Raw genomic sequence first — 17,077 nt, 5'->3', positions numbered from 1 at the left:
AGCCTGAAATACCTTCTAGATTTCACCTGGAATCTCTTGTTGGGCTTGCCAGTGAACGACGGGCTGAAAGGCGCTTGGGTGGCTGCAGGAACGACACCATCGGAACAATGTGACAGGATATGCAGAGCTGTAACGGAGAGGGGTGGACGCGACAACAATTTTATGGAATGTCATGACAGCATATTCGAGTATCAAGAGGTGACAGTCTTAGTCTCCCCTAAAAGTTGCAGTTCGCTCATTGACCTGTTGACTCGTGAAACCCCACAAGTGCCTGAAAGCATTATCTCGTTCTGACGGTCATGATACAACTTGATTTGTTTGTTGAGTGTTGATAGATCCTCAATACAGCCCAGGCCTTATCTCTACATCCGGACCCACGCCAGTTCATGAGGGGCTGATAGGCGTGACGATTGAAAGTTGTGAGGGTTCAAGGGGTACTAGCCATCACTCGAAGGCTATACGTTCACGACTCACTATGAGCTTATAAAATGACGGTGCCTCGTTTGTCCAAATTACACAGCATCGAAATATTGGACTTGTTGGCATCGTCTAGTAAGAGTTACCAATGGCTACTTGAGTGAACCCAGGGCGATCTAGAGATTTTGACCGGAAAATCAACACGGCCTCTCCGTCGGCGGATGTCGGGTCGCATGCTACAGTATTGCAATCCTGTGAACGACGTGGAATGATGATTAAAGACAAAATGACAGGGACAAAGCTCGTACAGTCCTTGGTTGAAGACGCGGAAATGGCGATGAGTATGTTAACATGGCAAGCAGACAAAGGATATCTCTCGTCGGTGTGACCTTTCGACTTGAACAGGTCAAGAAACCCTGGAAATCAGCATCCTGGAACTGGTCAGTATGCTTGTCCTTGGAACGCCCTGCTGAATAGATGGTGATGGTTGACGTAGAGACGTTTGCCTCATGAGCCATGGATGGATGAGAGGTGTTGATTCAGCAATCCAGAAGGCAACAGACCCACCGATGGGCTCACCGCGCGGCAAGGCAAACAGTCCCATTGTTCAAGCAAGGGTTTATTCTCAGAATTGAATAACGGAAAGATGGAGAAGATTCCGCGAGTGGTCAAATGTGATACCGAGGCTGCGACAGCCGAGCCTCCCCAGCACTTTCTGCCAGTAGGAAGGCGAGGAGACATATGTGCGTTTTGAGAGTCATCGGTGACCCAGTTGACGGGCATGGATCATTTCGATTGAGAAGAAGGTTGGCAGCTGTGTGGTGAGGCCGAAGATGTGCTTTTGTTTTCTCAGAAACTACCTTACCTAGCAAGTAGAACCTGGGCGTGTTGGAGCAGAAGATGGAAGACACTGAAGTATGATCTGATCGATATTGTTTTTCGAAGGCGGTTGCGCATGCTGAGTGCGTAAGGCCTCCTTTGTACTACTAGGACAGAGATGGTCAACCCAGTCCTTTCACTACACACTTCTACGGTAAGCACACCCAGTTGCACCTTGAAGACGAAAAGAGGGAAGGGACTCGCACGATGCAACCACTGCACTTCAGCTACCGTCTGAACTGGAATGCGTAGTAGGTGGAAGGCACAGTGCAATATTGTTTGGTGATGTTCCCGTCAGTTATCGCATCACCTCATGCGCCACGATCCAAATTCAGCTGAGCAAAGTCACCTCGAGCACACCCACAACAGCTGGTCTGGCCCCCAACTGCATATATCCCACACGACATTCAAGGTTTCGATGCAAAGATCGACAGCCAGTTGAACTGTGGAGGAAAGAACGAGGGATTGACTGTGCGCTGCGAGTGCCCGCCCTCGATGCGGTAATGTACGTAAAGACAGAACAGACATTGCAGACTCGGAAGCTGAAATTTATGTTGCAGGAACTGAAGGCGTGGCTGCCTCGGCCACGCACTGCAATTTGGCGGCTGGCAAGAAAAAGTACCTAGCGGGAACCAGAAAAGGGATATCTCAGTAAACTAAGTGACAAGAATGGAACAAGTGTCGGAGCGCATTCGGATAAATTTATCATGCAGCTCCAGTGTGCGCAACACCCGAAGTGGCGTCAAGCGAGAGACCTAGAGAATCCTCGAAATCAAGATCTTTAAACTGGCCATCCTCCACCACCCAAGGTTGTCCCTCCTGCTTTGGCGTGTACAGAGCCTCGCAGGCGCGGCCGACAACCAAAAGCCCCGGTGGGCGACTACCCTCCTGTTCGATAGCCTGCTCAACGTAGCGGAGCGTGGTCCGGATAACTCGCTGATCTGGGCAAGTGGCTCTTTCGATCACCGCACACGGTGTGTCAAGCGGCCACAGTGCCCGTTGCTTCTCGCCCTCTTGAACCTCCGCGACCCCATCGGCCTCCCCGAGACGCGTTGTCAACTCCTTGACCAATCCTCCAATACGATGCAGAGCCATCAGGAACACGACCGTACGACTGCCGACGTACTCGGGCGGCACCGGCGGCTTGCCCTTCTTTCCCGTTCCAGTGCAGATAAGCACCTGGTCTGACACATCACGCTGGGTGGCAGGAATACCCGCAAACAGCGGCGCGCTCAAGCTGCTTGTGATGCCCGGCAACACCACGACACGATCGCCGAGCCCGTGCTCCCGGAAAAAGGCCACCTCCTCGCCGCCGCGCCCGTAAATGAAGGGATCGCCCTGCTTGAGCCGCAACACCGTCTTGCCCGCACGAACACCTCCCAAAGCCTGCTCGAGCAGCTCTTCCTGCGCGCGATCGGCGTTACCGGGGAATTTACGGGCGATTGAAACGGGCGTCCGGCGCGGGATCATATCCAAAACACCGGAGGGAACCAACTTGTCGGCGAGAATCAGGTCGGCTGATTGGATGGCCTTGTATGTGGCCCGCGTGAGAAGATCCGGGTGGCCCGGACCGCTGCCGGCGAGGAAGATGCGTCCAAAACGGCCATTGCTGGTGGTGGTGGTGGTGGTGGTGGTGGTGCTGCTGCTGCTGCCACCCTCATTGGCAGCGCCCGGGAGAACAGGTTGTGGTGATGCCGAGGAGTTGTCGCTGCTAAATCCGGGATATGCCTGGAGGATGCTCTCCACGTCATCGTCGGTGATCTCCACCAGCTTCTTCAGGGGCCAATACTCGCACACCTGTGCCAACCACCGCATGCGGCGCGTCTTCGCCGCCTCGGCCTGCACGTCTAGCTCGGTGACAAGTTTGTTAAACGTTGCCGACTGGTCGATGGAGTCGTCGACGCCTTCGTTTACCGCGGCAGCGATGGCGCTCTCTGCAGCAGTCCTGGCCTCTGCGTCCTCGGTGATGATCCTCCTCCTCACGTCTCCAAGTCGAGCACACGCGGCTCCTAATCCCTTGGGTAGCGCAGAAGCCACCTCCCTCCTGATCCTACTGGCCAGCTTGCAGCCACGGCCATTGGTTGTCACGCCGATCTGCAGCGGGCCGTCGACGTGTACGCTAAGGAGGCTGAAAGAACACAGCGCCGGGTTGTCAAGCACGTTGACAGGAATGCGCTTGCGCTTGCACAGGGCTGATATCCGCTCGGCCAGCAATTGGTCGTGTTGTGTCACAAAAACGGCGTCCACGACATTGTCCACCTCAGACCGACCGAGCGTAGTGAGGTCCTCGTCCGCAAAAGGCCGATCCAGGTGTGTTAGGGCTCCAGAAGAGATGTAATTGGCCAGGTTGTGGTGTAGCTCCCGCTTTTCATTCTGTTGTGAGTCCGCTGCTGTTGGTGTCATATCCGACTCTACCGGAGCGATCAAAATGGGTTTTGCGCCCACGCTGAGTGACTGGGAGACTCGGGATGCCGCCAGCGGATTGGAGCCGATGATGAGATGAACATGTTCCCGACAGTCTTGTGCCGTAAGAAGGGTAGTATGGTAGGCTGAAGGAGCCGTAGGTAAATTTGGGGATGCCATCTTTGCCACCTCTGCTTGGAGGGCGTATTGAGGCTTGGACGTGGGTGTTTCTCTGAAAAGAACCCTCTTCTGGAGGAAGCACTCGGGACCGACCAAGTTCCGTAGAGTTTGTGTGTAAAAGACGAGCTTGGTTGCTTGATTGCTTGATCTCGAAGTTATACTCGAGGAAGGGTGATTGTCAAAGGCAAGGTAAATGAAGAATCGTAGGGTATCAAAGAGATGGGATGAGTTGTTCACGGGTAGGTATTCCCCAAAACAACAGATAAATTACATACTCGGGTTTCTGATCGAGGGAGCTTAGAAGTTTATAGGTTACGGGGGTCTTTGACTTTATGTACTCTTCCTCCTACTTACTAAACCTACCTCCGGACTCCGGCCGGTCGGTCGTAGTCATGTCGTGTCGTTTCCAAAAGTCACACTTTCCCCACGATGGGGGCGTCTGGCGGCTGCAGACGTTCCAGCAACTCCGCTGAAAATTGGAATGTAAGTCTACAAAGGAACAGGGGTAATCTTCGCTAATGAGAAGGAATTTGGCCACTCAGAGGGCAGGAATTTTCTGTGATCGCTCTCTTTTGGTTGCAGAATCGACTGAATCTTTTTAGTGCCCGCTGACGCCATTTGGGAGGGACCCGCTTTGGCCGCAGTCGCGGCAATGGATGAACCGCAAGAGTCGGCTGTCGGTCCATGCTTGATCAGTGCATGCATGGGTGGTAACAGAAATTTCGGTTTATGCTGTCGAATAACAGAGTATACAAAGGTATATATAGATTGCTCACGATTACACCAATACCATTTGATGGTTCATACAAGTCTTGTTTACTTGATTACAAGTTTGTATAGGACAGGAATGTATCTGAAGCGGCTCTCCAAAACAAAGATACAGTGCATTTTCATCCTCCAGTTCGATTGGTAATGAACTCCATGCCAAGTACTGTACGCACTGCAATCTCGCACCTCAACATGCCTCGATGCTTAATCGCCGCTTGGAACTGTCAAACGATAAGACTGATAAGATTCCGCCATATGTCCGCGGGCCATGACCGGAGATGCTCGAGTCACGACTGGCAAATACCCGACACACTATCTACCTCATGGAACTTGTTATTATAGCCTTTAGCAATGGGGAGTTCGGAGATGCTCAGTTACTCGATTGAGAGCTCGACTTCCGCGACAAAAATATCAAGCCAAGGGTACATATACACACGAGCGTTTGTTCCAAGCTGGCAGACCACGATACAGGGATTTGGCACGTATCGTAGACTGTTGCTATGACCACTGAACATCAACACCCCATCCTAATAATATTGCTCAAGACGGTTGTTGCAAAGACCTCTTAACATCAAATCAACACGACCACGAAAACCCAAGCTCTCAGCGACTGCTCAAGCAGCTCAAGATCAGCGGTTGAACACAGCTATATTTTCCGCTGTCAAACAAATTTCCTCCAGCGCAACCCTATGCCACTTCAACCCTCCATGTCGTGTGTTGAAAGAGTTCCCCGTCCATCTCAACATGTCTTCAGAGTCTTTCCCCACTAACCCGTCCGTATATGCAGATTCCAGAAAATCGACCAAATTATGTACAATGCAGAAATGAAAAATAGGAAAACAAAACTTTGCTGTTGTAAACTCCAATTTTCCACCAGTCAACCCCCCGACAACACGCCGAGACAGGATATTGATAACTCGAAGAGAGGGGGCCAGAAGATGCAGTAAGACAAGAGCGAATACCGGTGGCGGAAAACAAAAAAAGTTGGTAAGGGAACCACTGCTGGTTGCGAAATCGTGTGCGTCGTAGACAAAAACGTCCGGTATCGGCGTCGTAAAGGCGTCCTTCTTGGGCGATAGCGTGAATGAGCTGGTCGGGGAAATAAATGTAGTTGCCCGTGTTTGCTAGCGGTGCTCTGATCTGCGTCGATCTTGCGTATAAAACGCATCATTGCCTAGCATCGAGGCAAGGCTCGAGAGGACGGCCTATGCTGGGGCCATAATCCGGGTTGTTCGGTCAGCCGTCTTACATGACCACGCACTTTGACTCCTCCCGGTCCTTCTTCACTGACAAAGCGACACGCGCCGCCTCGGTGAAGGCTTCGTTGACTCCCCGGTTTCGCATGGCGGAGCATTCGAGATATCGAAGGGCCTTGATCCGGCGAGCCACTTCCAGGCCCTGGTCGTAGCTGATCATTGGCTTCTTCTCACGCTGAGCACCGTCTTCGTTGGCTCCGCCATCCTCTTCGTCCTCGGTTGCCTCGCGCAGGTCGCACTTCAACGCGACCAAAACAATCTTGACACCCGGGCAATTTTCAGCAATTTCGCCTTGCCATTTGCTTTCGACGTTTTCGAGTGAGTCCTTGCTGTCGACAGAGTAGCAAAGCATGATTAAGTCGGTGTCATCTAGTACACCGCAAGTCAGACGTCACGCACGTAACATGGTTAGCGGCTACCGGGGAATGCGAAGAACCTACCGTATGATAGACTTCGTAGCCTGTCAAATTCTTCCTGACCAGCGGTATCCCACAATGACAGTTCAATATGGACATTGTCGACGAAAATGTCTGAGTCAACATTAGTATCGCATTGGAGGACGCTTCGGTCACTTTCCCTGCAAACGTACCGTGCACATAGTTCTCGAAGACTGTCGGCTCGTATACAGTGGGGAAATAGCTGGACGGGAGGTTGAGCGTAAATCCTTAGATTGCAAGGCAATGGCGGTTCAATCGCAAACATACCCTCTTGTGAAAACGTTGAGCAGTGAGGTTTTTCCGCAGGCACCATCGCCGCTGTTGCCAAGAGTTCCGGTCAGCAATTGACCTCATAGCCAGAGTCTCTCTCTACGCATTGAGATGTCGCCTCGATCAATCCGATACGGGACGAGATTGGGGTGTGTTAAACTCACAGCAAGACGAGCTTGCGCTGCACTGTTTTCGACCCTCCGAGTCCGCAAGGCATTTTGACTGGTTTGTGAAGAAGAAAAGAAATGAGAAGTTGTGCTGTTGCAGTATTGCCGTTTCCGAGTCTCGAAGAAGGGCGACGCAGTGGATTGGTGGACCCCCTTTAGTTGCGTCTGGAGCTCGATAATGAATGTCCCCAATTGGCTTTCTTCAAAGAAAAGGGTTACCGGGATCGAATATGAGAATAAGGATGGCAGGCGACGGAAAGGCAATAGAGACTCTGGACCAACGAGCCGCAGACGTTTAACTATATCTCGCTGGAAGTCGCAAACCGATTGATAATGACGAAGTGGAAAGAGGGGGGCGGCGGCGGCGGCGGCGGCGGCGACGGAGCAGAGGCTCGATGGGGGTTGCAGTGGTGTCGGTCGAAAAGGAGCCAAACCAGAAAGGTAGAGGAAGGCCGATACGGGGTTTCTGGGGTACAGCAACGGGGAACGCTGGGCAGGTCGTAATCGAGGGAAAGTAGTTGGAAAACTTGAAACTGTGTCGTTGTGCGTATGCCGCCGCAAGAGAGTGTGAGTCGCCGGGAGTGAGGCAGCGGGCGGGGGGAGAGAACAGGACGGGAACGGAAAGAAGGGAAAAGAGAAGGGCAAAAAGGGATCAGGAAGTGCAGTGGAAAAGCGAAGGGAGTTTGGTCGACAGCGTATAAAGTGAAGGAGGCAAGTTGTGGACGAAATTGAAGTCGGAGATGAGGTCAGCGAAATTGGAATGGAGCGAGGCAGGACTCGTCGGTCGACCTATTCCTCCGCACGGTGCAGGGGCGTCCGCTGGCCCCTTCTAGCGGCCGCTGCAGTTGCAGTTCCAGTGGGAGCTGAAGCTGAGCCCATAACAACTGGAACGGGTCGGTTTGACACACAGGCAGCCACACTGCCCGGTGCGGCATGCCTGCAGACAACCGGGCCTGTAAGCGGGGGTTGTGCTGTGCGCCCAGCACAAATCGTCAGCAGCGAACAGGTGCGCTCCAGCCACTCGTTGTGCAACAAACTGGCCAGGCTGGCCCACCCCAACCTTCCACCTAGCACGGAGCCAAGTTGCCATGCCGTTCGGGAAGGAGAAGAAGACTGTGGGGCCAAATACTCGCTTAACACTGGCAGGCTATTTGATATTCAGGGATCAATCTCGAACTTCGGTCGAAACCGTCCCTTGCAATCCAATTCATTTATCCATCTCTCTGATTTTGACTTCCTTACCTTTTAGAGTTTTAAATAATTCCTTTTCACTGGCTAGACTACTTGACTGAATGATCACGGCACGATCACGGCACAGAGACTACGTATATACTCCAGCGCTTGTGTTTAGATACCTCGCCCTAACACGACCCGAAACCTTTTCAGTTTGCAGTGCTACTTCGTACTATGCTGTTGCACAAATACGATGATCAACTAGGCTTGATCAAACATCGACAATCCCTCTTCCTCAACTCAACTCGCCCTCACTTGCAGCACAACGTTGTTACCCACACCAGCCTTGCAGATCGGGCGAAAAATGTCGTGTAGTGTATTTCCTGGCTACGCGCAGCATTTGAGCATATGAAATCCAGGCAGGAGTGCGTCATCTTGCCACAGCCCGGAACATCTGGTCTCATGTGCCCTCTAGAGCCAATTGGCTCGCGGATGGAATGAAAGGGTCAACTACCTACCTTGTGCAGCAAGGGCGAGTGGGTTGAGTTGTCCATCCTTACACTAGCTTGGTCGTTGTTTTATTGAACAAAGGGCAGACGGGACGGCACCAATTTGGAGACGTGATAAGACCCGACAAGTCGGCCAAGCCTCTTGTGCCAACTCTGCGAGACTGCCTGACGACTGGGGTCTCGGTTTGCTTGTTTTGGCGAACTTGATATAGAAAAAGTCTTGCCACATTGACTGGCGGTGGTACATAACTAGGTAGCTTTTAGAGTTCAGCCCATCAAGCCACCATTCGCATTCGTAGGGAAATACTTATCCACAGCTGTTGGGTCAATGCCCCACACACAGCAACAGCCTCGACGATAACCCCGGATTTGGCAACCCGGGAATGAGAGACGCAGAATGTCAAACAACATTGATGGCTTTATTGGTGCCTGCACTATACCAGAAATTTCGCACGAACAAGAAGTGTGACGATCTGCCTCGCCCTCAAGGTTGTGTTCCCAAACCACGCAGCGTGGGGCACAAGCGGCTGGGCTGAGAGACTCGCGCACCTCTTAACATTACGTGGAAGCCATGGCGACACAGATTGAAGTCGTACCAGCTTCTTCGAGTTGAGCAAAACTAATTCAAGGAAATCCGCTGACTTATTGCAAAGAACAGTCGCCTTTGTAATTTTGATATTGCTTCCAGAGGGTATCGTAAGGACACCTGTTTACCATATCTCGCATCCATATATCTTACACACCGCGGCTTTGCTCACTTTCCCTTTACTTCTTGTCACCGAACAATCCCTTCTCCAAAAATCCTTCCGGGAGTGGCGCCCGCCTGAACTCCTCATCCTCAATATCATCAGGATCGACATACTTCCCGTGACGAGGATCATCCTGAAGCTCGTCCATGAGGTCGTTCATCTTAACCTTCTTACCATTCTTCGTCCGCCTCTCGACCGGCGCTCTGCCGTTAGGATACTTCTCGCTGGCAGCCAGGATTCTGTTCGTGTTGGGATCGACCGTAACCTCGACCACTCTAGGCTTCTTCTTGCTGCCGAGGCCAGCGAGTTCACGGGAGCGAACGCCGCCGTCGCCCGCGTTCTTGAGACCCGTAGCGAGGTTCTCGGCATTCTTGCCGGCCTTGCCTAGACGGATTTCACGGCGGGTGCGAGTCTTCGCTCCCAAGGCCCACAGGTCACCCCACTTGGCCTTGCGGGCGTCATGGTACGCCTGCTTGGAAAAGGACTTGGGAACCACCCAGCGCTCAATGGTGCCAGCTGGGGTGCAGAGGTCGAGCGTGACGTGACCCTTGCTCTTGAGAGGTGGCATGACGTTGCGCGGAAGAGAAAGAGCGTGGGGAGTGCCGGCTTCAACATCTTCATAGCCCTTGAAGGCACGGTCCACAGCTTCTGGACCTTGGAAGAACGATGATGTAGAATCGGTCAAGTTAGATCCAGTGGACGAGGATCTTACCCCATCTGGGTGGGCGCCTCTGCGAATGGCGATGTAGCTAAACTCGATGTCCTCGTGGTTACGATGCGAGGCACCAAGAACTCTCTGAAGGAAAGAAGGGCGGATGAATCGTTGACTGAAATGGCAGAAATCCTTGCGGCCTGCGCTCTCTCCGGGGGTCAGGTACATGGGGCACTTGGTATGGTTCGTGCAAGGGGCAATGATGTGGCCGGGTTCGCGGATGCGTCCCGATTCAGGAACCGCTGTCATAACCTCGCCTGTCTCCGCAGAAACGGGCGGGATGATGAACTCGCTAAGCATCCGGTCGCGGACATCAGCCACAGCCTCGAAGCCCCGGGGATGACCCTTTTCCAGAACAATGAGAACACCACCCTCGGGATTAAGCATGGTCCAAAGGTTGTTGATGAAATCCTTGCGTTTATAGGACTTGTCGAGTGGCATTAATTGATGAGAAGCGATGATAACATCGAAAACCTTTTTCTGCCCGGGTCCTCCTCCAGACTCGAGCATGCGCTCAGCTCCCTCGGCCGAATGCAAATAATCGGGTAGTCGGGGAAGGAATGTCGTGTTGTGAAGAAACCGGGACACACGTTGTCGCAGGTTTTCGGAACCCACAACGACAGTCTTCTTTCCAACGGGTTCGCGACCTAGAACCTTGCCTTGCTCGCGAAGAAGCTCCCACTCCGCTTGAAGAACCTCCTGCCACGCAGCAAGTCCCGCTCCACCAGCGCCGACGTCGAGAACTCGCGGGCCCGTACCGTTGGTTAGAAGTCCCTGAAGCCAATCAGAACCAAGGCGCTTGCGGACCTCAACCAAAATGCTGGTGGTAGTGGCATACAGACCAGGGAGTACGGTGGTGATATAGGTGTCTGCCTCGATCGCGCTCATCCTATGATGGCCTGCTTGCATTGCCACAGGCTTTTGTCCCAGGTTCTTCTTCGTTGCCGGCGTGGCCGGTGAATGTGGAAGTCCCGGACCACCAAAGACTTTCTCAGCATGTTCGCGGACATGGCTCGGGTTGGTGCGGCTAAGAAGATCTTTGATAGGCTCGGTAAAGGTTGCCTTGGGAAGAAGCAGCGTGCTCGGCTTGGTCCTAAAGATGCCGATGGCGGTATGTGAATGAACTCTGTCGTTGATAGATTGCTCAGGCAAGAACCGCTCTTCTTCATCCTCTTCGATACCCTCTTCCTCTTCATAGTGCCCCACCTCCTCCTTTTGTTGAACCTCCTCTTCCTCCACAATCTCCTCAAGCGGGCGAAGACTGGCCGCCTCAAAGTCCTTTTGCAGTCTCATCAGCGCAGCAAACTCGCGCTTGTTATTGGCCGTTACGTTCACGTAATCGATCTGAGCCTCGGTAAGGGGGCGTAATTCTGCGACGGCTTCTACATCGCTTTCTTCCACAGGAGGCTGCTCGATGGTGTATTCGACCTCTTCGAAGTGTCCAGACTCGGTTTCCACAAACAAAGTACGCTGAGGCCCATTTTGCCCCCCAGCATTGACACCACCAAGTTGAGGTATTCCGACATCCTCTGGTACTGTCTCGCGAAGTGGTGCGCCGTATAGTCGCTCATAGATCTTGTATTCTTCTTCTGTAAAGTAGCCATAGGGAAGCGTGTGCTTGAAAGTCTGACGTGCTTGGCGTACGAACGTTTCGGCATCGTATTCGGCATCTTCGCGGCTTAACTCGGGTTCTGTCGAAGTAGCGCCGGCAGTGTTTTGTGTCGCATCATGGAAAACTGATCTGGTGGAAGATAGATGTCGAACCAAACCGCGACGCGCTGCGGGACTGGTGGGGGATGGGCGTAAAAGTGGCCGGGCAGCTACCCTGGTGCGCTGCTGCAGAAGAGCATCGTAAAAGCTCAAGACTTGCTGCCTACAGCCAGGGCATCGGTTTTGAAATCTGCCCGCCGATAGCATCTTGAATCGCCGGGACTTAATGATATGTTTGGTCGTGGATATTCAAAGGTTTCAGGACAAGAACAAAAAATTGCAAGTATCTTCGTCGCAGAGAAGGGCCCTCTGCCAATCCCAAGTTTTAGTGGATACACGGACCACACGTTCACACGTGACAGTGGCCTATCACCGGCCCCCTATTTACACGAAGAGGGGTTGTCACGGTGGCAACTATGTACGTGGGAACATGAGAAAAGGCAACGAATAGTACCACGTTTCTCGTAATTAATGAAAAGTATGATTTTTCAAACGGGTAAAAGAAGCCAGAAAAAATGCGTGAGCGAGGACACCAAAAAAAACAAGTGCCGCCCGTCCGGAACGCCCTCGACGCCGTGAACTCCAGCATGCTACCGTACGCTTAACGACACATTAAAACTACCGCTCGGTTTAGTTGCCCAGGTCCGACAACGTCTTGAACGTAGCACGCGGCGCAGGCTTTTTACTAGCAGCACTCCCCGTATAGGACTGTGCTTGCGGTGGACGATTCTTCTTGTTGAACGGGGAGCTCTCTGCCGCCTTGTATGGGTCAAGCTGAATAAGGACCTTGTTAGTAAATCTTGTCCAGATTCGAGAGGGGCAGTAATGATCTCTAACCGAAAAGAGAGAGGTGACATAAAGTCCAATGAAAGCTACGATTGTCTTGATCAAGCTGTTGAAATCCCACTTGAAAGGACGAGCCACTGATGTCCCGGGGCGGGACCCGGCTACTCCACTGCCGCCGAGTCGGTGTCCGGCGGTCTTGAACACAGCACCACCACCCGCGGCACCGCTGGCCAACTTGACAGCCTTATCAACAGCGGCGGTAAGAGCTGGTGGGTTGGCTCCCTGAATTGTTTCGATCACAGAGCCGTTGTGCAAAATGAGGAAGGTCGGCATGGCGCGCACGCCATACTGCTGGGCCACTTCCTGCTGGCTGTCGACGTCAATCTTGCAGAATGTGATCTTGTTGGGTTTGGAGTATCTGGCCGACAGCGACTCAAACACTGGAGCGATCATCTTACAAGGACCACACCAGTCGGCATAGACTAGAAAAAGGTCAGCGACATTGTCATTTGGCACTTGTTGTACGGTGGAGTGAAGTGACCTACAGTCCGCGACTACGATGGCTGACGAGCTCAAGATCTGACGCCATTGCGTTGAGGATCCGACTTTAACAGTTGCGCTCATTTCAAGATCTGGGGAGTTTTTGAAGGTTTCCAGTGATAGAAGCAATCGCGCGATGATGTTTGGTGCGGTAGCGATAATAGAATGTCTTCTCGTGATCTGGCCTTTGTCTGTATCCGGGAGCCGGGATGACGACGATGTAGTGTAGTAAGCGCTGTTACACAAGGGGGTTGCTAAGGGGAGGCCAATGAGACGGAGAGCCAGACCTGGATGCCCCGGTTGTTATTCACAGTAATCCACGGGTTAGGGTTATGGTCAATGTTCTAGAATTAGGTAGCATGGTACCTGTGCAGATAAGAAGGCGGTCAAGATTTCCATTTTACTTTGGAATTCTGCCGCCGATCCGCAAGAATCAGCTTCCAAAAACTCTTGTGTTGTCGTCCGTACTTGCAAAGTGAGATTCGCCGTATAGCCATCCACCCGTTTTCCCAATCAATTGTTCTGTGAACACTCAGACACGTACTTCAAGATGGGACCCCCGCAAGATCACTCGTACAAGGTAAGCTTTGCGAATTTGTGTTGACGAAGAGCTTCGGCGCAATGGATTGGATACTTTATGATCTCGGCCATGAAAGATATCATGCCCCAGCGCCCGGTGGTGATGGAATTCAAGGAAGTGGTATTGGCACTGGTGACATTGGCCTGTAATTCTGGGTGATCTTGAGACAAAGTCATATCCCCATTCAGCCTTGTGCTTACTTTATCGTCCATGGCTTTCCTCCCATGCGCATCTCATTCCTGTTCATATCTTCCACCTGTTTTCTTCCATATTTCTACCATATCTGTTCTCCCCCCCGTGACCTGACCGATGACCGACCTACATGATAACTAACTTTTGTCATAGAGGCGGCGCATTGAGGCCGACGAGACTCCTAATTCTGGACGCCAACCATCTTCCCTCAGCGCAGCATCTGCCAAGCCAGCACGTTTCAAGCCTACCGCCGCGAGAGATTGGACCATCTCAGTCGCGGTACCTACTAGTGTCATCACCGATTGCGTGACTCGTGAGCAAAGGACAACATGGGCAGGCCGTATTGCGAGAGCCTGCGCGGTTTTCTCTGTCGACGAGATTGTCATATACGACGACAGCCCGGTCGAGTCTCGACCTGCAAGCACCGATCACGAAGGCTATACCGGCGATGTGGACCCCGCGCACTTCCTCGAGCATCTCCTCAACTACCTCGAAACACCGCCCTTTATGCGCAAGCTCCTGTTTCCCATGCACCCGAATCTCAGGTCCCAGGGTTTGCTTCCGAACCTCGACATGCCACATCATCCGTATAAGGGCGAATGGATGCCGTATCGCGAAGGCTTGACACTGGAGGCTCAACCCAAGGGTGGCAAGGGGTAAGCTTCTCCTAGTTTGAGGTGTTCCTGGTGCAGACACGACAGTTGGCTAACCCCATTGCAGAACCGTTGTCGATATTGGCCTCGAAGACACAGTCACCATTGACGAGGAACTCCCTCCCAAGACACGAGTTACGTTGAAGATGCCCGTGGGCGAGTACGGATCACCAGAACCTGTCCATCCCGCGGTTCCCAGGACCGAAGGCGGTTACTTCTGGGGTTACACGGTTCGCAAGGCCGCGACACTCTCCGATGTGTTCACCCAGAGTCCTTACGAGGAAGGTTACGATTTGAGCATCGGTACATCAGAGCGTGGACAGTCCCTGCACAGAGCTTTTCCTGAGCACAAGGAGGCCAACTTTACCCATCTTCTCGTCGCATTCGGCGGTCCGCGCGGCCTCGAATACGCTGCCATGAATGACCCCGAGTTGAGCAAGATTGGCATTCATGGTCCCCGTACGAAGGAGCTGTTCGAACACTGGGTGAACGTCTTGCCCAACCAGGGTAGCAGAGGTATCAGGACTGATGAGGCTATGTTGATAGCCCTCACCGGCCTCAGGAGATTGTGGGATAACAGCTGATCGGACTACTAAGGCTTTTGTTTTCAAGATTTTAGCGTTCATAACGACATACCCATTGCAGCTGATAGGAAAGATCATATTCTCCAGATATTGATCCAGTATCGTCGAAATACACGATGAGAGCGTGCCGGTAGCTAGAGGGATGGGTAAATCGACCGGTCATCAACACTTCTTGAAAGCTACTGAAGTTTGAGCAAGGGGACGCAAGCAAGCCACTCATGCTGAAGGATGCATGAAGAACCGAAAACTAACGAGATATATTGAGCCGCAAAAACAAGAGACAGGGAGTGTGCCTTTGGCCATACTGATGGCAAACTAGGGCCACATACCACACGTATCGTCTGGTTAGGTGAAACTGAAGAGTTGTATATATAGTCAGGACACAGAAACCCGAAGCAGGAGAATTTCATCTTTGACGCAGTTGAGGCATAACAATACTCCCCCTTCCCGCAAGTCAGCCGTCAATTTTGTAGACTTGACGCGTACGTGGTCGAACCTTTTCTTATCGTATCAGAAGTTGCAGGTAGTGTAGGTAGGTAGTGGGTAAAGAAACTGTGTGCGATGTGGATGTGCAGTCAGCCTCGAGGAGGGAGGGCGTGAACGTAAAGCAGAAACGATGCCAAGTGGAGGCTGCATCCCGTCTTTAGCGCGAATCGAGCCCGCTGTGGAGTTCAAGGTACGTAGTGTAATGTAGTGGAGCCGGGCTATAGACAGACTACCCCCCTTCCCTATATCTAGACTACTTAACCGCTTAGGGCAAGGCTTCTCAGCTTTTCTCCGTCGTACAAAAAAAAAGTTTTGCAACAGGCCAAAGAAGTGCAGAATCCTCAGTTTTCGCCCGGGTAGGAAGATACATTCCGTAGTAATATATAATGAAGTTTTCGCTTGGTTGAGATCTGAGTTTGACCGGACTCATTTTCTTTTTTTCTTTCCTTTTTTTCTCATTTTTTGGGGGGGAGTACATTTGGTGAAAGTGCATTGCCCTGACCAGAATGACAAGAGAGGTGACCAACTATTTTTGGAGGAATCTGCGAAATTGACCGATCGTGGGCTAACAGACTTTCACCTTATTTTTGCAGTGGGATGTTAGCGATTCAAAAGATTAGTCAAATTCCTCAAAGCCATGCCCTAAGCGGTTAAGTAGTCTAGATATAGGGGATGGGGTAGTGGTCGATAGGAACGGTAAAAATGGCATTCTTTCATTTCCCTTACGATACAGAGTCTGACAGACCGTACAGGGACCGTGCTCAAGTCCGTGCACCACTCCCTCCTTGGCCGCTCCTTAGCCAATGCGGTAAGCTTGTGCGCCCTGATGAGAAAAATATAGTCACGCTTGAAGTCACGTGCGGTCAGTATTGGCCTTTTTTCATTACCCTGACCGTAAATTTCGTAACTGACACTAGCGCTTTCTGACGAGTCGACCCCTAGGATGGGGGTAGTCTGTCTATAGCCCGGCTCAATGTAGTGTAGGGAACGGGACGGTGGAGTTTCCAATCTTCACTTCGTGCCCCAACGGAAAGTCAGACCACTGCACTTCTTGCACTTTGTCTTCCCTTTTCGACTGATTATCACGGTTGTATAGAGGTATCTTCAAGAAACAGCCCTCGCGATAACCGCTGTTGCCATTGGTTTTGTCGACCTTGGGGCCCAAGGCAGGAGGGGGCACTGCTGGATTCCTGCGTCAGTGTCACCCAACTGGCGCGTGCCTGGCTTGTTCCTTCCTAGGAGGCCGATCGTGGTAGCGCAGCCCTGCTAGCAGGCACGGCATAGCTAGGTAGGTACTTAGTAGCGTACAGAGAGAATCGTTGCACTAACGAAACCGACAGAAAGCAAACTACGGATCCACCGCGCGCAAGAAAAGAGACCGGAGGAAGGAGTCGGGGCAATGGTCGGTTTCGGGGAGGTGAAGACAACTTCCGTCCGGAGACATACTTTCATACTCCGCTTTACGGAACCTACCGCCGTCCAGTGACCGGCATTACGTTGACCATAAGCAGGAGGAGAAAACAGAGAAGTTGATTGGCCTTGGAGGCCATCTTCTTGTAAAAGTGGAATAATACTGCCCCACTTCTACCCACGAAGGGAATGGAGATCGCTCGCGAAGTTGACCCG

At 52.2% G+C, this 17,077-nt stretch overlaps 6 protein-coding genes across 6 annotated transcripts; 2 read left to right on the top strand and 4 right to left on the bottom strand.

The window, feature by feature from the left end:
- Positions 1-703: 703 nt before the first annotated feature.
- NEUTE1DRAFT_115369 (uncharacterized protein) lies at positions 704-1,863 on the top strand (the record flags this gene model as incomplete). The annotated part of the gene is made up of 6 exons (XM_009858868.1): positions 704-758; positions 823-857; positions 1,294-1,332; positions 1,408-1,547; positions 1,595-1,801; positions 1,857-1,863. 6 exons carry the CDS (start codon positions 704-706, stop codon positions 1,861-1,863), a joined length of 483 nt encoding a protein of 160 aa, XP_009857170.1.
- A 138-nt stretch (positions 1,864-2,001) lies between these two features.
- NEUTE1DRAFT_133926 (uncharacterized protein) lies at positions 2,002-4,273 on the bottom strand (the record flags this gene model as incomplete). Its single annotated transcript, XM_009858867.1, has 3 exons — positions 2,002-4,013; positions 4,155-4,175; positions 4,234-4,273. The coding sequence occupies 3 exons, from the start codon at positions 4,271-4,273 to the stop codon at positions 2,002-2,004; spliced, it is 2,073 nt and encodes a 690-aa protein (XP_009857169.1).
- Positions 4,274-5,892: 1,619 nt separating this feature from the next.
- Positions 5,893-6,827, bottom strand: NEUTE1DRAFT_106477 (uncharacterized protein; the record flags this gene model as incomplete). The annotated part of the gene is made up of 5 exons (XM_009858866.1): positions 5,893-6,272; positions 6,344-6,433; positions 6,493-6,542; positions 6,608-6,658; positions 6,775-6,827. The coding sequence occupies 5 exons, from the start codon at positions 6,825-6,827 to the stop codon at positions 5,893-5,895; spliced, it is 624 nt and encodes a 207-aa protein (XP_009857168.1).
- A 2,277-nt stretch (positions 6,828-9,104) lies between these two features.
- Positions 9,105-11,837, bottom strand: NEUTE1DRAFT_74299 (uncharacterized protein; the record flags this gene model as incomplete). Its single annotated transcript, XM_009858865.1, has 2 exons — positions 9,105-10,663; positions 10,712-11,837. 2 exons carry the CDS (start codon positions 11,835-11,837, stop codon positions 9,225-9,227), a joined length of 2,565 nt encoding a protein of 854 aa, XP_009857167.1.
- A 423-nt stretch (positions 11,838-12,260) lies between these two features.
- NEUTE1DRAFT_53968 (uncharacterized protein) lies at positions 12,261-13,005 on the bottom strand (the record flags this gene model as incomplete). The annotated part of the gene is made up of 3 exons (XM_009858864.1): positions 12,261-12,404; positions 12,468-12,898; positions 12,975-13,005. The coding sequence occupies 3 exons, from the start codon at positions 13,003-13,005 to the stop codon at positions 12,261-12,263; spliced, it is 606 nt and encodes a 201-aa protein (XP_009857166.1).
- A 501-nt stretch (positions 13,006-13,506) lies between these two features.
- On the top strand, positions 13,507-15,131 carry NEUTE1DRAFT_133922 (uncharacterized protein; the record flags this gene model as incomplete). Its single annotated transcript, XM_009858863.1, has 3 exons — positions 13,507-13,536; positions 13,882-14,384; positions 14,449-15,131. The coding sequence occupies 3 exons, from the start codon at positions 13,507-13,509 to the stop codon at positions 14,963-14,965; spliced, it is 1,050 nt and encodes a 349-aa protein (XP_009857165.1).
- Between the last annotated feature and the right edge of the window lie 1,946 nt (positions 15,132-17,077).

This window comes from Neurospora tetrasperma (assembly GCF_000213175.1).
Source record: "Neurospora tetrasperma FGSC 2508 unplaced genomic scaffold NEUTE1scaffold_81, whole genome shotgun sequence".
Lineage (NCBI taxonomy): Eukaryota > Fungi > Ascomycota > Sordariomycetes > Sordariales > Sordariaceae > Neurospora > Neurospora tetrasperma.
The sequence above is the reverse complement of the archived record's forward strand: the minus strand, read 5'-3'. Positions and strand labels throughout refer to the sequence as shown.